Source organism: Taudactylus pleione, unplaced genomic scaffold (genome assembly GCF_031769625.1).
Source record: "Taudactylus pleione unplaced genomic scaffold, aTauple2 ptg001095l, whole genome shotgun sequence".
Lineage (NCBI taxonomy): Eukaryota > Metazoa > Chordata > Amphibia > Anura > Myobatrachidae > Taudactylus > Taudactylus pleione.
The window spans coordinates 31,595-53,176 of record NW_028285496.1 but is presented as its reverse complement, the minus strand read 5'-3'; the positions used below and the strand labels follow the sequence as shown (position 1 = coordinate 53,176).

The window sequence follows — 21,582 nt, the reverse complement described above, 5'->3', positions numbered from 1 at the left end:
CTAGTGCGCCCGTGTGTAATCGCCCAGTTTAGCACGCCAAAAGAAGAGATGTGGTGGGGAAATTGCGCTCCCCCTGAGCCGATTGGATCAGGAGAACCGTCGATCATTTGCATCCAATGGCGATGTTTATATGAGTGCCAAGGGGTAGACTGCGCATGTTGTTCAGTGTTCTTGAGATATGGAGCTTTGCGCCTTTGCAACCGTAAAGCGCTCATTTGCACAATATAAAACTCACTGCATACCCACATACAATGTTGATTTTAGTGCTCTGTGTAATGATTATGGAAGTAATAACCTGTCCTTGGCTTAGTACTGCTACATTTGGATAAATATATATTAAGCCAGAAAATCGCTGCTGGGACTCAAAGACGTATCTATAAAAAGGTATTTCTGGGGTCGCACTAATAAGACAAAAGAGGACAATTCATGTGCAAAAATAAGCTTTATTACAGATATTGTTTCATCATCATATTACCCTTGAAAAATTTGATATTTTGTGAAAATTATATAATGAAAGTTTCATGTTTGCAGGATATGATCAGTACAACTACAAGTCCCAGCATTCTGTAAAGCAGGACAGTCACAGGTTTCCAACTACTGACTCAGGTTCTGAAGATTGATCCACCGAGAGGTTGTACAGTAAGAGGACCGGACACATGAACCTCCGTACATCACCTATCTGTGGTTACCTGTCCTCTGTGCTCCTCTATGCAGGGTCAGAACGTCACAGATCAGTGATAACGCAGCACAATCTCTTCCTAAGTCATGCAGACTATCTCTCTGTGCTCCTCTATGCAGGGTCTGAACGTCACAGGTCAGTGATAACACAGCACAAGCTCTTCCTAAGTCATGCAGACTATCTCTCTGTGCTCCTCTGTGCAGGGTCTGAACGTCACAGGTCAGTGATAACACAGCACAAGCTCTTCCTAAGTCATGCAGACCATCTCTCTGTGCTCCTCTATGCAGGGTCTGAACGTCACAGGTCAGTGATAACGCAGCACAATCTCTTCCTAAGTCATGCAGGATCTCTCTGTGCAATAGGTGAGTGGCACAATTCCTGGTTAGTGCTGATCTATATATAATGGAATAAGCAGAAGCTATACTAAAAAGCAGAGTACACATAGAGAAATAAATAAAGGCAATAACAGGTTAACACCAGTGAAAAATGTGTCTGCCTCACTAAATCTCTCTATGCCGATTACCAGGACTTACTGGAATAACGCCTGAAACTGGAACTGGGACTTCTGCCTGAAATTGTCTGCTGAAACCTCAGAAACGTGCTGTTGCTGAGGACGGACACTCCCATAAAATCCTCTGCAACTGTGGAAACAAACCAGCTCAGCGATCAGTTCCTGGGATACAGATATCCCTGTAGGGGATCAATCTTTACAACCTGACAAATTGCACGTTTTACTGTAATTAGGCGATGTTATTAGAGTTAGGGGGAGATGTATCAAACCTGCTAAAGACGACAGGTGGGGAAGTTGTCTGGTAGCAACCAAATCATGATAGCTAAATTCTGATTGGTTGCTATGGGTAACTTCTCAATTGTCCTCCATCTGCCCCTTAATCTTTAAAGTGCCAAACTGTAATAAATATAATGTAAACCCGCCCCAGTTATACTGGCTGTACTGGTCACTACATTGGGCGTGTCCTCTGTACCGGTATATACGGGGGAGGTGCAGCATCCTAAGCTCTACAAAGTCTAGGTGGTGTTACAGTATCTGTATGTGGAGTGTGGAATATACTATGTAGGATAGGCGGAAGGCTGGTCATTGGCTCAGGACCTCGGCCTCTGGACCATCCGCTTCAGGACGTCCAGTTTCCCATCTCTCAGAGCCGCCCGCACGGAGCGGAAGAATATGAAGTACTGCTGGAAGTTGTGGATCATGAGGAGAATGCCGGCCAGCAGCTCCTTAGACGTCAGGAGGTGGTGGACGTACGCACGGCTGTGATTGCGGCAGCAGTAACACGTACAGCCCGGGAGCAGCGGTCTGAAGTCTTCGCGGAACCTGCGGCAGCGATAAACGTAAACAACACAAAATTAATATGCAGCCAGGAAAGGTGTCAGGTCTGATGGTTTCTTCTTCTCTTTGTCTATAATTGGTCAGTAATTATACTTGATATTATACGTAGTTAATATTATAGTCAGTAATTGGTTAGTGCTTGTTTCCATATTACAGTGAAAGTCAGTCCCACATCTCAAGCTACCAACTTATACCAGTAAATAAATGACGCTGTTTTTACCTTATTCACAAATCAAGTATGAAAGAACCAACAATAACGTTCACACAATAAAAACATGTTAAAAAAAAAAAAAAAGTTGGGAACTTATAAACAGAAACCATTGGAATCAAAAATTTTATTTTGGGGGGGGTGGGGGGACATTTTCCCACGCACAGACCTCCTGCCAGGAACAGCTGGCTACATAGAAATCTTATATATAAAATTAATTGGTCTGTTTGTTTGTCTGTCCGGTTATACACACGGAAACCCCTGCAGCGATTGGCATGAAACACGAGGTGGTCCAGTTGGATCCTGGCCAGGTTTTAGGGGGGGGGGGGGTTAGGATCCCAGTCAGTGTACGCTGGGCAGAACTGTGACCGAGGAGTCTGATCTGAGCCTTCCACTGGATGAATTTGGACCAAAACTTCACAAAGTGGTAACATTGGATCCCAGAAGACATACTAGGGCCTTGAGGTCCCGGTTGGACCCCAATTTGTGTACGCTGGCAGAACTTTGACCGGGGAGCCTGTTCTAAGCCTTCCACTGGATGGAATTGGATGAAACGTCACAGAGGAGTGGCAATTGGTCTGGGATGCCTAATGGAGTGGTTGGGGTCTGGTCGGATCTCACTGCGAAGTGCGCCGGGCAGAACTGTGACCCAGGGAGCCTGTTCTGGGACTTCCACTGGAAGGATTTGGATGACATCACACAATAAAACTTAATAAGTTGAAGATTTAAACCTGGGCAATGCCGGGTACTTCAGGTAGATAGATAGATAATCTATATATATGTCAAATGTCCTGACTGACTCATCAACACCCAGCCCAAACCACTGGACCTAAAAACATGAAATTCGGGGAGTATATTCCTTCCATGACGTAGGTGCCCACTAAGAAGGGATTTTTTTTTAAATTTGACTCCTAAGGGCATGAACTATGTTTCCTCCCCCTGTGCAATGTCCTGTCTGACTGACTCATCGTGGTCGCAGCACAGTTCAGAGTTCAAACACCAACTGCCACCCCAAGTGCTGCCAAACATCACTGGCAGTTGGTGTGGCTCCCATATTTGAATAATGAGGGAAGGGAATGTGTTACTGCAGAGGTGAGGGAGGGAAATGTCAAATGTGTTACTACGTGGTACGGGAAAATAATTTGTTACTCCAGTGGTGAGGGAGGGGAATAAGTTACTACAGGTGTGAGTGAGGGTAATGTGTTACTACAGGTGTTAGGGAGGGATTGTATTTCTACACAGGTGAGGGAGGAGACTGTGTTACTACAGGACATAGGGAGGGGAATAAGTTACTATAGGGGTGAGGGAGGGATTATATTTCTACACAGGTGAGGGAGTGGAATGTGTTAGTACACAGGTGAGGGAGGGTAATGTCTTACTATAGTAGTGATGCATTACTATAGAGTGAAGGATTAATGTGTTACTGGAGGAGGTGAGATGGAAATGTTAACAGTAAATATCTAAGGTCTACCCGGGTAAAACTTGGTACATCAGCTAGTATAAAATATGAGATATGGTAAGAACTTACCCTTGTTATCTCTATTTCTACGAAGTCCATAGGGTTCCACAGGATACCTTGGGTATAGGTGTGACGTCAGTCGCAGGGCACCAAAGAGTTAAGCTTTCAGCCTCCCAGGATGCACTAGGTCCCCCTCCTATACCCCGCCCCCGGGCCAAGGCACCTCAGTTAGTTACCAAGCCATAGGCCGGAGGAGGAGAAGGAAGAGAGAGAACAAAGATCTGGACACATACAAGAATCACATTCTCACCAGAGGGAGACGGAAAACCGGTGACCAGAGCAAAGCCCATCTGCAGCACAGGTGCGACAGGGCGGGAGTCCTGTGGAACCCTATGGACTTCGTAGAAATAGAGATAACAAGGGTAAGTTCTTACCATATCTCATATTTTCTACTTCAGGGTCCATAGGGTATCCACAGGATACCTTGGGGATGTCCCAAAGCAGTATCCTTTAAGGGTGGGGACGCTCCTGTGCAGAAAGGAGAATCCGCCGCCCGAAGGAAGCATCCTGAGAGGCGAAGGTGTCAAACCTGTAATACCTCACGAAGGTATGGACAGAAGACCACGTAGCAGCCTTGCAGATCTGAACTGCCGAGGCACCACGTCGAGCTGCCCACGAAGGACCCACAGACCTAGTGGAATGAGCCTTCAGAGAAGGAGGGACCGGTAGGCCTTCATGAAGATAAGCTTCAGAAATAGCCATACGGATCCAGGCTGCCAAAGTTTGCTTTGAAGCAGGCCAACCCTTTTTACGGAAGCCAAAGAGGACAAACAAAGCGTCCGACTTCCTAAACGAAGAAGTGCGGTCAACATAAGTCCTTAAGGCCCGCACAACATCCAAAGAGGCCTCACCCACGGAAAGACCCGGTGAGTTAAAGGCCGGAACAACTATTTCCTCGTTAATATGAAACTGGGAAATAACTTTGGGAAGAAACTCGGGCCGAGTGCGGAGCACTGCCCTGTTCCCATAAAAAACCAAGAAAGGGGGTCTACAAGAAAGAGCCCCTAACTCAGAAACACGTCTGGCCGAAGCAATGGCCAGAAGGAAAACAGTCTTAGCTGTTAGCCATTTAAGATCCACTGAGCCCAGTGGTTCAAACGGCGGTCCTTGGAGAGCCCTCAGGACCACAGCCAAATCCCAAGGCGCCACAGGTGGAACAAAGGGCGGCTGAATGCGGAGAACACCCTGCATAAAGGTGCGCCCATCCGGGATTGTAGCAATCCTACGGTGAAACCAGACAGATAGGGCCGAAACCTGTACCTTCAAAGAAGCAAGGCGAAGCCCATGATCTAGTCCCGCTTGCAGGAAGGCGAGAATCCGAGACAGACGAAACTCCCGCGGTGCATAACCTCTCGGTCGACACCACTGGAAGAACGTATGCCACACGCGATGGTATATCCTCGCGGAAGACGGTTTCCGAGCTCGTAACATGGTACGCACCACAGAGCTGGAAAACCCCCGGGACCTCAGCATGGCCGTCTCAACAGCCACGCCGTCAAAGACAGCCGAGTCAGGTCCGGGTGAAGGCAAGGACCCTGAGACAGAAGGTCCGGTCGTAGCGGCAACCGCAGAGGAATGTCCACGGACAGACCCTGAAGGTCTGAGAACCAGTGCCGTCTGGGCCACGCGGGAGCTATCAACAGGAGCGTCCCTCCTTCCTGTTTGAATTTCCGGATTACCCGTGGAAGAAGGGAGACCGGAGGGAACAGGTATGCGAACCGGAACGTCCACCGGACGGACAGAGCATCCACCAGAGACGCCCCTTCGTCTCTTGTGCGAGACCCGTACACCGGCAACTTGTTGTTGTGCCGGGACGCCATGAGGTCGATTTCTGGAAGACCCCACCTGTCCACCAGTAGTTGAAAAACGTCCGGGTGCAGGGACCATTCCCCCGGATGAACGTCCTGGCGACTTAGAAAGTCCGCCTCCCAATTGAGCACTCCCGGGATGAAGACCGCTGATATGGCCGGAAGATTGCGCTCCGCCCAAACCAGGATCCGAGAGACCTCTACGAGAGCCGCCCGACTGCGAGTTCCTCCTTGCCTGTTTATGTAGGCCACGGTGGTAGCGTTGTCCGACTGGACCTGCACCGGGCGACCCTGGAGAAACCGCTGTGCCTGCTGGAGAGCATTGAAGACCGCACGGAGTTCCAAGATATTTATTGGAAGCTCCGCTTCTGTCGGCGTCCACCTGCCCTGGAACAAGTGTGGACCCGAAACTGCTCCCCAGCCCCGAAGACTGGCGTCCGTTGTCAACAGGACCCAATTTGGAACCCAGAACGGACGTCCCTTGTTGAGGTGGGTCGTCTGTAACCACCACGTAAGGGACAGGCGAACCTCCTGGGTGAGCACAATCGTCTGGGACTTCAGAGACTGAGTCAGCCCGTTCCACTTGGACAGGATCAGGTGCTGCAGAGGTCTGGAGTGAAACTGGGCGTATTCCACCATGTCGAACACCGACACCATGGAGCCCAGTAACCTCATCGCCGAGTGTAAGGACACCCGGCGGCTGTGCAGACAACTGCGCACCCTTGACTGTAAAGCAGAGATCTTGTCCTCCGTCACGAAGATCCTTTGCTGTCCCGAGTCCAATAAGGCTCCAAGATGCAGAATCCTCCGAGACGGGATTAGAGTGGACTTCTGCCAGTTGATTAGCCAGCCGTGCCGTTGCAGCAGTGCAATGGTCAGGTCCAAGTGGCGTAACAGGAGCTCTGGAGATCCTGCCACCAATAACAGGTCGTCCAAATACGGCAACATGCGGACTCCCTGCAGCCGCAGAGAAGCCGCCATGACCGCCATCACCTTGGTGAAAACACGTGGTGCTGTTGCCAGGCCAAAAGGTAACGCCCGAAACTGGAAGTGGTCGCTGCTGATTGCAAACCTGAGGAACTGTTGATGGCGCCAAAGAATAGGGACATGCAGGTAAGCGTCCTGTATGTCCAATGACACCAAGTAGTCCCCAGGTTCCAGCGCCAGAATGATGGACCGTAGGGTCTCCATCCGAAACTTCGGGACCCGCAAAGACTTGTTGAGTGCTTTGAGGTTGAGAATCGGACGATATGACCCATTGGGTTTCTGTACCAAAAATAGATTTGAATAGAAACCCTGGCCCCTCTGGGAGAATGGAACCGCCACTATAACTCCAGCCTGGAGCATAGTGTGCAATACCTTCCGCATCTCCGTAGCCTTGTTCCGGTCTGATGGGAGACCCGTGGTGAAGAAGCGAGCCGGGGGTCTGTGCCGGAAGGAGAGGGCGTATCCGTGGGAAACCACCTCCAGAACCCAAGTGTCTGTCGTAGTGGTCGACCAACACTGGGCGAACTGTAGCAGGCGGCCTCCCACCCTGGGATCCCCCAAAGGGAGGCCCGGACCGTCAGGCCGCAGGCTTGCCATCTGGCTTGGGGGCCGGACGTCTGGTACTCCATGCCTGCTTCCGGGGCTTGACCGATTTCTTAGGGCCAGCCTGTCGAGGAAACGACTGTGGTTTGGGCCTGCCCTGGGCCCTAGATGACCGAAAGGACGATGGTCCCGAACCAGAAGGAGCAGCGGCCGACGGGAGACAGGCAGATTTGGCTGCCGCCAGCGTGGCCACAATCTTATCCAGATCCGGACCGAAGAGAACTTCTCCGGTAAACGGCAACGCTTCCAGACCTTTCTTGGAATCTGCGTCCGCCTTCCAGGATCGCAGCCACAAGGTGCGACGAGCAGCTACCGCTGCTGAAGAAATTCTAGACACCAGAGTACTAATGTCTAGAGCCGCCTCGTTGATGTAGGTGGCCGAATCACGGAGATTGCCAATCAACTCCGCCTGATCGGCCGGACAGTCGGATTCAAAAGAAGCCTCTAATGAATCCGCCCAGCGCTCCATCGCTCTGGCAACCCAGCAAATGGCCATAGCCGGCCGTGCTGCCCCCCCAGCAAGGGAATAAGCGGACTTCAGGCAGATTTCTACCTTGCGGTCCGTAGCATCCTTAAGGGAGGACATGGATGGCATCGGCAATGTGGCACTACGGACAAGACGGGTCACGTGAGAATCCACCTGTGGAGGGGATTCCCACTTCGCAAAATAATTATCCGCGAACGGATAAGCCACCGCCAGGCGTCTCTGCGGCTGGTATCTTTTGCCAGGTTGTTTCCACGCCTCCTCTAAATGGTCCACCAACTGACCCGAAAGAGGAAAGACTGTGGCATCGCCCTTCACATCTTTGAAAAAGGCATACTTAGATTTAGCCGCTGGGGGAACTTCGTCCTCAATCACCAAGGCTGTGCGGACCGCCCGAATAAGTCCAGGAATATATACTTTGGACTTAGCATCAGCGTCCTTAGTATGGAGAGGTTCCTGATCGTAAGGATCTAGAATCTCCCCATCATCAGACGTCCCTTCGTCATCCTCATAAGGATCGGACAGAGACGCCACCGGCCTTTTATGAGACCGCATCACAGACTCCCCTTGCAACACATCCGACAAGTGCTGTACAGAACTCGTCAGGGAGTTAACCCACGCTGGCTCCTGAGAACCCGGGAGCGGGGAAATAGGGAGACTGTGGGGTACCACCAATTGTCGTGGGAACCCCTGCATGGGTGACGACACCACAGACTGCTGGGACAAACCCATCGGAGTAAACGCGGGCTGCGGAGCTAACTGGCCCACTAAAGCTGTTAACGCCTGAGCGAAACAAGCCCAGGGCGGCTCCTGTACCGGTGCTGTAACCGTAATAGGCCGCGCCATGGACAAACACTGCCGGCAAAGGCCCTCCGCGCTACCCTCCCCCTCCGCTAACAGTACTTTGCACGTGGTACACTGTAGCCGGAGGGGAAAATCACTTTCAGACATGATGGCACCACGTATGTGACCTCTCTCACCAATTAAGTATTAAATAGGCGAGAGACCACCCTGCAGCACCGCACCGCAAGGGCTTTAGCAGAAAGAACAGGGACAGTAATAAAGCTGACAGTTTAGAGAAGAAAAGATTACAGGCAGCAGCGCTAGCACAGTCACATACAATGCAGAAAAATAACAATTCCTGCACTAACAGCGCTGATCACTCAACTACACAGACACAGGGCCTGGTAGGACACAGCGCTGCATACACAGACCTGACCACAGCGGAGGAGAGGTATGCGGGGGGACCCAGACCACGATGCTTCCGTCCAGCGCTTCCAGCAGCGTTCACCATGCGTTCTGGAGAAGATGGCCGCCGAGGAGCAGAGAGGAGGCTGGCCTGGGGGAGGAGCGCTGCCACAGGACCAGTCGGCAGCATGCAGAGAGGGCTGTGTGCAGCGGGGGAGGCGCCGGCTGTGAGACAGGGAAGGCGCGCTCCCCTGGCATGCATTTAACCCCTGGGACGCCGCAGCGCTACCGCTCTGCTGCGGTCCGCTGTCCCAGGGGGTAGTGGAAGCGCAGGTTGGTCGCCTGGCTCCACGCTGCAGCCAGTCCCCAGGGAGCCCCCTGCCTGGGGACTTAGGACCATGTGATCAGCGGGGACCCACCGCGGGACCCCGCTGCTTACCTCTGTCCCCCTTGAATCCGGCCATGGTCCGGAGCATCTGGGGTCACCGCTAGCTGTGACCCCAGACGCCCACCAGCATCCCCGGATCAGTACCGGCGTTCTGGTACCGGCGGGGTGTAGGGAAGACAGCATGGACGTCAGGACTGACTGTCCATGCTGTTCATCCAGATGTGCAGCCACAGCTGCATGAAGAATAAGCTTCAGGGGCTCTTCTAGCCCCCACTCCAACAGGTGCACCCGACTCCGGCCGGGCACCAAACTAAACTGAGGTGCCTTGGCCCGGGGGCGGGGTATAGGAGGGGGACCTAGTGCATCCTGGGAGGCTGAAAGCTTAACTCTTTGGTGCCCTGCGACTGACGTCACACCTATACCCAAGGTATCCTGTGGATACCCTATGGACCCTGAAGTAGAAATATAAAAAGAAATGTCCTGACTGACTGACTCCTCAATGCCCAGCCTAAACCCCTGGACCTAGAAACATGTAATTCGGGGAGTATATGCTTCCCTTGACGTAGACACCAGGGACGTTTAGTCAGGATTAGACTGCAGAGTTTTAACTATAAAAATTCTTAGAATAATACAAAGATGATATTTATAACTTAGAAATATCTTCTTTGTATTATTCTGATCGGTTTTATAGGCAAAACTCACCAAAATTGCAGCACTCCCTGGAAATACAGGGAGAGATGAGGCAGTAAGAGCTCAGCCTCACCTCTGATAGCTCAGACACTGCCTGGAGCTGGGGGCTGGGTCATGAAGCAGCCCAATAAAACAGAGAATAAGAGCTAATGGAGGCATGCCTCACTGTGAGGGGGCGTGCCTTGAGCTCTGAAGGACATCTCTGACGATCAGGTGACTAGTCCAGGAAGTACTCAGGCATCAGAGCTCAGCAGCAGCACTGAGGGAAGGAAATTGACATATGCAGACAGAGGAAACACACAAAGGAGAAAAAGGTGAGGGGGGTCTGCTGCTAGGGGGAGAGATGTGTGTGTGGGAAATCTTTTGTGCTAGTGGGAATCTCCTGCGCCGATATGTGTGAGGGAGAGAGCTGTGCAGAGCACCTACCAGGGACCTCACTGCACGTCCCTGGTAGGTGCCCACCAAGAAGAGATTTTTCGAAATTCGACTCCTAAGGGGGTGAAAAGGGCTAAAATGTTTCCTACCCCTGTATAATCTGGCTGACTGACTCAATGCCCTGCACAACGGAGTATATTCCTTCCATGATGTAAGCGCCCACTATGAAAAGAATTTTAGAAATATAACCCCTTAAAGGGGTGAAAAGTGGTAAAATGTTTTCTCTCAACCGAGGTGATTGGGTGACAAAGCAACATGCCCCAAGTGCTGTGGGACTGTAAGATCACAGTCTGGGTGGAGTAGAGGCTTCAGAGTTGGGTCTGCAACGCTGTACAATTTTCAAATAGGGGAGTCACACCAACTGCCAGTGATGTTTGGCAGCAGTTGGGGTGACAGTTGGTGTGACTCCCAAGTTTGAATACTGTACTGGGGTGACAGTTGGTGTGACTTCCCTGTTTGAATACTGTACTGAGCTGCAGCCCCAGCTCTGGAGCAGCCACTGCTAAGGACCTAACATGGTGACTAGGGTTTTTCCATTGGGATACGTCACTTGCTTTGTATATGTATTTTTCATTTTCTTGAACATGGCAACTGAGTTTCTGAATTTTAAAGGGAAGACAGTGCCTCACACCATTGTCCCCATCACAGGAGACGCAGTCTGCCTATTTCCGGTCCCTACTCCTATCTGATGTATGACACTCAGCTAATGGCTAGGGAGGTGCGTGAACTAATTGTGAGGCCCATGGTGGACAACTGGGAGGTGCTCTCCATCATGTCCCATAGCAGCAAGGGGGGCAACCACACCAGCTCCACTGAGTACCTCCTTAACATGTCCAAATCTTTTACTAATGGTGGATTATGCAAATTGGTGGCGGCTGGGCAACTGTTTGAGTTCGTCTTCGAGGTTTACCGCAATGGTAACACGTAGTACAGGGGCTGCACCACAAGGCCTATACTAGTGTTGCCGCTAGGCTGCTTTAGCGAGGCACCGCGCCTGGCCTGATTTTTAAGAGGCAAAATGCGCCCTCCCTTTTAGCGGGCGCCCAGCTAAATAAACCTTCCCTACCCGCAGACAGCAGTGTTCCGCTGGTGGGAAAAGTTGCGGTGACCAATCGCACGTGAATAGATGCCGCATCTATTCACCGTGAGGGGAAAGCGTGAGGGAAACCCAGCTCCTCCGTAAGTGCTGGATATGCCCCCAAGTGTGACGAATTGGGGGCATGTCACAACACCACACCCCCTCTCTGGTCGGCCACTGACCCTTTTTGGGAGCACGCGCACAGACTCCCAGCCCGCCCCCTCAGCACCCTGTCAAGTGTCTAGTAGGAACACTATATATGCACGTAGTACAGCAGCTGCAGCATAAGGCGTATACACACGTAGTACAGGGGCTGCACCATAAGGCCTATATACACGTAGTACAGGGGCTGCAGCATAAGGCGTATACACACGTAGTACAGGGGCTGCACCATAAGGCGTATACACACGTAGTACAGGGGCTGCAGCATAAGGCGTATACACACGTAGTACAGGGGCCGCAGCATAAGGCGTATACACACGTAGTACAGGGGCCGCAGCATAAGGCGTATACACACGTAGTACAGGGGCTGCACCATAAGGCGTATACACAAGTAGTACAGGGGCTGCACCATAAGGCGTATATACATATAGTACAGGGGCTGCAGCATAAGGCGTATACACACGTAGTACAGGGGCTGCACCATAAGGCATATATACACGTAGTACAGGAGCTGCAGCATAAGGCGTATATACACGTAGTACAGGGGCTGCAGCATAAGGCCTATATACACATAGTACAGGGGCTGCAGCATAAGGCGTATATACACGTAGTACAGGGGCTGCAGCATAAGGCGTATACACATGTAGTACAGGGGCCGCAGCATAAGGCGTATACACACGTAGTACAGGGGCCGCAGCATAAGGCGTATACACGTAGTACAGGAGCCGCAGCATAAGGCCTATACACACGTAGTACAGGGGCTGCACCATAAGGCGTATATACACGTAGTACAGGGGCTGCACCATAAGGTATACACGTAGTACAGGGGCTGCACCATAAGGCGTATAACAAGAGATATGGTAAGAACTTACCTTTGTTATCTCTGTTTCTACGAAGTCCATAGGGTCCACAGGGTGACCTTGGGGTATAGCTGGAACCTGGATCCTCGGGCACCACGGAGTTAAAGCTTTTAGCTGCTCCCAGGATGCACTTGGGTCCAACCTCCCCTATACCCCGCCCCCGAGCCACAGGCACCTCAGTTGGTAAGCAGCCCAGGCCGGAGGAGGAGACGAAACAGAGAGAAGGAAGACTGGAACACACAAGAACCATACTCACAGAAATGGGAGACGGAAAACCGGTGACCAGTCACAGAGCCCATATGAAGCCAGGTGCGTCAGGGCGGGTGCCCTGTGGACCCTATGGACTTCGTAGAAACAGAGATAACAAAGGTAAGTTCTTACCATATCTCTTGTTTTCTACTTCAGGGTCCATAGGGGTCCACAGGGTGACCTTGGGGATGTCCCAAAGCAGTCCGACTAAGGGCGGGGACGCTCCTGTGCTGATAGGAGAACCCGGCGCCCAAAGGATGCATCCTGAGAGGCAAAGGTGTCAAACGCATAGAACCTCAAAAAGGTCTGAATGGAAGACCAGGTGGCCGCCTTACAGAGCTGAACAGCAGAGGCGCCACGGCTAGCAGCCCAAGAAGGGCCCACGGACCGAGTGGAATGAGCCTTAACAGAGGCTGGAACAGGTAAACCCTCCTGCATATAAGCCTCAATAATAACAGAACGAAGCCAACGGGCTAGAGTCTGTTTGTTGGCAGGCCAACCCCTCTTGTGAAAACCAAAGAGGATAAACAAAGAATCCGACTTCCTCACAGAACTAGTCCGGTCCACATAAACCTGGAGTGCCCGGACAACGTCTAAGGAAGTCTCCTCAGCCGAAAGATCAGGTGACTGAAAGGCTGGTACAACAATTTCCTGATTAATGTGGAACCTGGAAACCACCTTAGGCAGGAAATCAGGACGAGTGCGAAGCACCGCTCTGTCCTGATGAAAAATCAGAAAAGGGGGACGACAAGAAAGCGCCCCCAAATCTGAAACCCTCCTGGCAGAAGCAATTGCCAAGAGGAAAACAGTTTTAAAAGTTAGCCACTTGAGCTCCACTGACGCCAAGGGCTCAAAAGGAGGACCCTGTAAGGCCCTAAGAACCACCGCCAAATCCCACGGGGCCACAGGTGGCACAAAGGGAGGCTGGATTCTCAAAACACCCTGGAAAAAGGTGTGTACGTCCGGCATAGCAGCGATCCTGCGCTGGAACCACACCGACAGACCAGACACGTGTACCTTCAGTGAAGAAAGACGTAATCCTAAGTCCAAACCGGACTGAAGGAAAGCCAGAATACGCGAAACTCGGGACACCTGGGGATCATAGTTTCTGGCCTCGCACCACTGAAAATAAGTGTGCCACACTCTGTGATAGATCCTCGCGGAAGCAGGCTTGCGCGCCCTCAGCATGGTGGTAATAACGGAGCTAGAAAAGCCCCGAGACCTCAGGACGGCTGTCTCAAGAGCCACGCCGTCAAAGATAGTCGACCCAGATCCGGGTGAAGACAGGGCCCCTGAGACAACAGGTCCCGCCGTTGAGGTAGGAGGTACGGAGCGTCGATGGACAGGCTCCGCAGATCGGAGTACCACGGCCTTCTGGGCCACGCTGGGGCCACCAGGATCAGTGTGCCTCCGTCCTGTTTGAACTTGCGCAGGACCCGAGGCAGCAGAGATATCGGAGGGAACAAGTAAGCCAGTTGAAACAGCCATTTCACCGACAGCGCGTCTATCAGACTTGCGCCTGCGTCCCTTGTCCTTGACCCGTACACAGGCAGCTTGTGATTGTAACGGGACGCCATCAGGTCCAGCTCTGGCAGCCCCCACTTGTCCACGAGTAGTTGGAATACCTCTGGATGAAGCGACCATTCCCCGGGATGCACATCGTAACGGCTGAGGAAGTCTGCCTCCCAATTGAGGACTCCTGGGATGAAAACTGCCGAGAGAGCTGGAAGATAGCGCTCCGCCCAAGCCAGGACGCGGGACACCTCCGACATCGCAGCTCGACTGCGAGTCCCTCCCTGGTGATTGATGTACGCCACCGTGGTGGCGTTGTCTGACTGCACCTGAACGGCCCTTCCGTGAAGAGCGGTGCCGGACGACTGCAGGGCTCTGTATACTGCCCGCAGTTCCAGGATGTTGATGGGAAGAATCGCTTCCTCCGCTGACCAACGACCATGAAGTGACAAGGAGCCTGTCACCGCCCCCCAACCCCGGAGACTGGCATCTGTCGTGAGCAGAACCCATTCCGGGATCCAAAAGGGGCGCCCCTCCAGGAGATGCGCTGTCTGCAGCCACCAGGCTAGGGACAGACGCACCTCCGAGGACAACACCAGCATCTGAGAGCGGATCCTGTGTGGCAATCCGTTCCATTCTGAAAGAATCAGCCCCTGCAGGGGCCTGGAATGGAACTGGGCAAACTCCACCATGTCGAATGCCGACACCATGGACCCCAAAACTCTCATCGCTGAGTGCACCGACACTCTGCCACTGCTCAGACAACTGTGAATCTGCAGCTGTAAGGAGGAGACCTTCTCTGGAGTCAGAAAAATCCGTTGCTGACGAGAGTCCAGCAGGGCCCCCAAATGAACCATCCGTTGTGATGGGATGAGGGAGGATTTCTTCCAGTTGATCAACCAGCCGTGCGCCTGTAGACAAGCGACCGTCAGGTGGAGATGCTGGATCAGTACCTCCGGGGAGCTTGCCAGCAAGAGGAGGTCGTCTAGATACGGTAGCAACCGTATCCCCTGGCTCCGAAGGTGAGCCGCCATGACCGCCATCACCTTGGTAAATACCCTTGGTGCCGTGGAGAGACCAAAGGGTAGAGCCCTGAATTGGTAGTGGTTGTGGAGAATAGCAAACCGCAGAAACCGTTGGTGCGATGTTGCTATAGGCACATGGAGGTAGGCGTCCTGGATATCCAGGGAGACCATATAATCCCCCGGTTCCATCGCCAGTATGATGGAACGCAAAGTTTCCATCCTGAATTTGGGAACCCTGAGAAACCTGTTCAGGGACTTCAAATTGAGGATGGGGCGATGAGAGCCATTGGGTTTCTGCACCAGAAACAGCGTAGAGTAATACCCCATCCCACGTTGAGACTGTGGTACGGGTATAATGACCCCCGCCGTCAGCAAGGCCTCTATGGCTTCCTGAACCTGCAAGGCCTAGGTTTTGTCCTGAGAAGGACTTGTGCAAAAAAACTGGCAAGGCGGCCTGTGCCGAAAAGACAGGGCGTACCCCTGGGAGACCACTTCTCGCACCCAGGCATCCGTGGTGGTATTGTGCCAGCACTGGGCGAATTGAAGAAGTCGGCCTCCCACTCTGGGGTCCCCCAGAGGGAGGCCCGTCCCATCACGCAGAAGGCTTATCTTCTGGCTTGGAAGAAGGGCGCCTAGCACTCCAGGCTTGCTTCTTTGGCTTTGAGGCGGTCTTGGGTGCGGACTGCCTCGGGAAGGACTGACCCTTTGCCTTGCCCTGAACCCGAAAGGAACGAAACGCCGATCTCCGGACCTTAGCAGGTGTAGTAGCTGAAGGGAGGAAGGCTGACTTGGATTTTGCCAGGGTATCTACTATTTTGTCCAGGTCCGGACCAAATAGTAATTCCCCATTAAAAGGTAAGGCCTCCAAGCCTTTCTTTGAATCCGCGTCTGCTCTCCAAGACCGCAACCACAAGGATCTATGAGCAGACACTGCTGCCGACGAAACCCCAGAGGTCAACAGGCTAGCATCCAAAGATGCTTCTCCAATGTAGGAGGCGGCATCTCTCATCTGTCCTAACAACGCCCTCTGGACGTCCGGAGATTCATCCGTAAACGTGTCCTCCAAGGTGTTGGCCCACCCCTCAATGGCCTTGGCCACCCAGGAGATGGCCATGGACGGCCGGGCTACAGCCCCTGAGAGAGAATAAATAGACTTTAGACAAGTCTCCACCTTCCTGTCCGTAGGATCCTTCAGCGAGGATATAGACGGCAATGGCAAAGTAGCACTCCTGATGAGGCGTGTTACATGGGAATCGACTGCAGGCGGAGTTTCCCATTTCTTACAATGCGCTTCCGGGAATGGATAATTGGACGCCAAGCGTTTCTGTGGCAGGAAACGCTTACTGGGCGTCTGCCAGGCCACCGCCATGTGATCAGTCAACTGATCAGACAAGGGGAACGCTGTAGAAGTAACCTTAGCCTTTTTAAAACTAGGATACCTTGACTTGGGAGCGGGTGCCTCATCCTCAATCAGAAGAATAGCCCGCACCGCCTTAACCAGAGCCCGCACATTGATGGAAGACTTAGTGTCTACCTCCTGGACTGAGGCATCTGAGGCTGAGTCATCCTGTACCTCACCATCATCCGAGAACCCCTCAGAATCCGAAAGATGCGCAGCCTGTGCCATGACTGAGCGTTTAGACGCCCTGGAGGGCACGTCACTGCGCAACATCGACTGAAAAGCCGAAGATGCTGCCGCCAAATCTTGGACAGTGTGGGAAAGCGCATCCACCCAGGGTGGAGGAGCTGTCACAGGAGCCTGAAACGGCACCACAGCCGGCTGTGCCACAGGGGTGGACTGAATATACATTGGCAACCCCGCATAGGGACCAACAGGCTGAGACCCCGGGGGAGTCTGCAATAATTGTGGGACACCCGGGGAATGGGGGATGGCAGGCTGGGGCAACGCCCTAGTAGGGGCGGCAGTCGGGACCGACAGACGGTCCGCGATGGACACCAGCACCTGGGAAAACATCGCCCATGGTGGCTCCTGCGAAATGGGAGGTTTAGACGTACCAGGGACCGCCTGGCACCGTCCGCACAGGCCGTCCTGTGACAAATCCTCCCTATCCACTCCTGCAGAACAGCGCCTGCAGGAGAACAATACCGGAGCCCCGGAGTGCTCAATCTCCTCCTCGGACATGACTTAGGAAGAAAACGTGCGCACTCACCAGTGTGCTGAACAACAGCCCACAATATGGCACCGTGTAGCACACAACTGTATGTGACGGACCTCACAAATACGTGATCTATATAGGTGAGGTCAGTAGAAACACCCTTCCCCCGCACACCTGTAGGGCTTGTAGGAGAAGGAAAGGGATAGGTACAGGCTGACAGTAAGTAGAAAAAAGACACAGACAGGCAGCACTAGCAAAAGTCACATACCATGCAGGAAGATATACTCACTGCACCTTTCCACTACAATCAACCTCCCAGATTCAGTGTCTGGGAGGGCTATAGCGCTGTGTACACTGTCCTTGTCGGGGGAGAGGTACACAGGGGGACCGGTCCGCGTGCTCCCTGAGAGTATCCACACTGCCACAGAGAAAATGGCCGCTGGAGACCTCAGAGGAGGAGTGGCCGTGTAGCTGCAGCTCAGCGACGCCAGACTCCGAGCTGAAAGGCGCGCTGAGCTGAGGGGAGGAACCGCTGACAGGGAAGGCTTCCTCCCCTGGCTAGCATATTAACCCCCGGGTTGCCGGCATCCCCGCTTGCCGCGATATTAACCCTGGTGGTCTAGTGGTCTGGCGGGGTATGCCTCCGCTGGAGGGGGGGCCCGCCGCCACCGCTAGCGCCCCCGGTCTGTCCCCTAGACCGGGGGCATGGGACTGCATTTAAAAGGAACCCGCGCACCGCCGCTAATCAGCGGTGCGCGGCTTACCTGATCTCCCCGGCGTCTTCCGGCAGCAGTCCCGGGGGAAACCAGAGTCCGGCTAGTACAGACTCTGGCTTCCCCCGCCGCGATCCCCAGTTCAGTGCTGGCGTCGCGGCGCCAGCAGGGAGAAGGAGCGGCAGCGTGGGCGTCTGTACAGACAGCCCAGCGCTGCTGCTCTAGAGAAAAAAACTAGTGTAAAAATAACTTTAACCTAGTTAAATAAAAAGCTTTAGGGGGCTGCTCCTGCAGCCCCCCCCGCAGGGTGACCCGACTCCGGCCGGGCACCATCTAAAACTGAGGTGCCTGTGGCTCGGGGGCGGGGTATAGGGGAGGTTGGACCCAAGTGCATCCTGGGAGCAGCTAAAAGCTTTAACTCCATGGTGCCCGAGGATCCAGGATCCAGCTATACCCCAAGGTCACCCTGTGGACCCCTATGGACCCTGAAGTAGAAATACACGTAGTACAGGGGCTGCAGCATAAGGCGTATATACACGTAGTACAGGGGCTGCACCATAAGGCGTATATACACGTAGTACAGGGGCTGCACCATAAGGCGTATATACACGTAGTACAGGGGCTGCACCATAAGGCGTATACACACGTAGTACAGGGGCTGCAGCATAAGGCGTATACACACGTAGTACAGGGGCTGCAGCATAAGGCGTATATACATATAGTACAGGGGCCGCACCATAAGGCCTATATACACGTAGTACAGGGGCCGCAGCATAAGGCCTATACACACGTAGTACAGGGGCTGCACCATAAGGCGTATACACACGTAGTACAGGGGCTGCAGCATAAGGCGTATATATACATATAGTACAGGGGCTGCAGCATAAGGCGTATACACACGTAGTACAGGGGCTGCACCATAAGGCGTATATACACGTAGTACAGGGGCTGCACCATAAGGCCTATATACACGTAGTACAGGGGCCGCAGCATAAGGCCTATACACACGTAGTACAGGGGCCGCAGCATAAGGCGTATACACACGTAGTACAGGGGCCGCAGCATAAGGCGTATACACACGTAGTACAGGGGCTGCACCATAAGGCGTATACACGTAGTACAGGAGCTGCAGCATAAGGCGTATACACGTAGTACAGGAGCCGCAGCATAAGGCCTATATACACGTAGTACAGGGGCTGCAGCATAAGGCGTATACACACGTAGTACAGGGGCCGCAGCATAAGGCCTATATACATATAGTACAGGGGCTGCAACATAAGGCGTATACACATGTAGTACAGGGGCCGCAGCATAAGGCCTATACACACGTAGTACAGGGGCTGCAGCATAAGGCGTATACACACGTAGTACAGGGGCCGCAGCATAAGGCCTATATACATATAGTACAGGGGCTGCAGCATAAGGCGTATACACGTAGTACAGGAGCCACAGCATAAGGCCTATATACACATAGTACAGGGGCTGCAGCATAAGGTGTATACACACATAGTACAGGAGCTGCAGCATAAGGCGTATACACACGTAGTACAGGGGCCGCAGCATAAGGCCTATATACATATAGTACAGGGGCTGCAGCATAAGGCGTATACACATGTAGTACAGGGGCTGCACCATGGTATGTGAGGAGGCAAGGGAAAAGGACCTGCATGTTGAAAACAGTTAACCCCATGACCCATTTCTGTGTTTTTAAATTGAAGCCCTCAGTCTGCAGAAGTCTCATACAGGAAGTTTGCCAGCAGCAGACAGCAAAGGAGTGTTCCTGTTACAAAGCCCTCCTCCTTCCTCTATGGAAAGACTGATACCAGGGCCCACCAATGAGAGAGAGAGGGAAGTAGGGTGGTGCAGCAAGGGGAATTGTGGGATAGTGTGTGAGTACAGTGTGACGCTGGAGATTGGGGTGTTGTCCCCTCAGTGTCGTTAGATATATAGTAGCTCTGTGTGCCCTGCTACAGCTGCCATTGCTGTCCAGGTAGGGAGGAGATATATAGCAGCTCTGTATGCCCTGCTACAGCTGTCATTGCTGGCCAGGTAGGGAGGAGATATACAGCAGCTCTGTGTGCCCTGCTACAGCTGCCATTGCTGGTCAGGTAGGGAGGAGATATACAGCAGCTCTGTGTGCCCTGCTACAGCTGCCGTTGCTGGCCAGGTAGGGAGGAGATATACAGCAGCTCTGTGTGCCCTGCTACAGCTGCCATTGCTGGTCAGGTAGGGAGGAGATATACAGCAGCTCTGTGTGCCCTGCTACAGCTGCCGTTGCTGGCCAGGTAGGGAGGAGATATACAGCAGCTCTGTGTGCCCTGCTACAGCTGCCATTGCTGGCCAGGTAAACAGGAGATATACAGCAGCTCTGTGTGCCCTGCTACAGCTGCCGTTGCTGGCCAGGTAGGGAGGAGATATACAGTAGCTCTGTGTGCCCTGCTACAGCTGCCATTGCTGTCCAGGTAGGGAGGAGATATATAGCAGCTCTGTATGCCCTGCTACAGCTGTCATTGCTGGCCAGGTAGGGAGTAGATATACAGCAGCTCTGTGTGCCCTGCTACAGCTGCCATTGCTGGTCAGGTAGGGAGGAGATATACAGCAGCTCTGTGTGCCCTGCTACAGCTGCCGTTGCTGGCCAGGTAGGGAGGAGATATACAGCAGCTCTGTGTGCCCTGCTACAGCTGCCATTGCTGGTCAGGTAGGGAGGAGATATACAGCAGCTCTGTGTGCCCTGCTACAGCTGCCGTTGCTGGCCAGGTAGGGAGGAGATATACAGCAGCTCTGTGTGCCCTGCTACAGCTGCCATTGCTGGCCAGGTAAACAGGAGATATATAGCAGCTCTGTGTGCCCTGCTACAGCTGTCATTGTTGGCCAGGTAGGGAGGAGATATACAGCAGCTCTGTGTGCCCTGCTACAGCTGCCATTGCTGGCCAGGTAGGGAGGAGATATATAGCAGCTCTGTGTGCTCTGCTACAGCTGCCATTGCTGGCCAGGTAGAGAGCAGATATATAGCAGCTCTGTGTGCCCTGCTACAGCTGCCATTGCTGGCCAGGTAGGGAGGAGATATACAGCAGCTCTGTGTGCAGGTAGGGAGGAGATATATAGCAGCTCTGTGTGCCCTGCTACAGCTGCCATTGCTGGCCAGGTAGGGAGGAGATATACAGCAGCTCTGTGTGCCCTGCTACAGCTGTCATTGCTGGTCAGGGAGGGAGGAGATATACAGCAGCTCTATGTGCCCTGCTACAGCTGTCATTGCTGGCCAGGTAGAGAGGAGATATATAGCAGCTCTGTGTGCCCTGCTACAGCTGCCATTGCTGGCCAGGTAGAGAGGAGATATATAGCAGCTCTGTGTGCCCTGCTACAGCTGTCATTGTTGGCCAGGTAGGGAGGAGATATACAGCAGCTCTGTGTGCCCTGCTACAGCTGCCATTGCTGGCCAGGTAGGGAGGAGATATATAGCAGCTCTGTGTGCTCTGCTACAGCTGCCATTGCTGGCCAGGTAGAGAGGAGATATATAGCAGCTCTGTGT

General features: G+C 53.0%; 1 protein-coding gene across 5 annotated transcripts in view; it reads right to left on the bottom strand.

The window, feature by feature from the left end:
- Positions 1–423: 423 nt before the first annotated feature.
- Positions 424–21,582, bottom strand: part of QTRT2 (queuine tRNA-ribosyltransferase accessory subunit 2) — a 45,142-nt gene continuing 23,983 nt past the window's right edge. For 2 of the 5 annotated variants that reach the window (XM_088461769.1, XM_088461770.1), the window contains exons 9-11: positions 1,788–2,012; positions 1,213–1,320; positions 424–1,072 (exon numbers count right to left, since the gene is read on the bottom strand). In XM_088461769.1, coding sequence (XP_088317895.1) covers positions 676–1,072; positions 1,213–1,320; positions 1,788–2,012 — 730 coding nt within the window. In that variant the 3' untranslated portion in view covers positions 424–675. Of the gene's footprint in view, positions 1,073–1,212; positions 2,013–21,582 lie in introns of those variants that run through there. The other 3 variants (XM_088461773.1, XM_088461772.1, XM_088461771.1) reach the window with 2 other exon arrangements.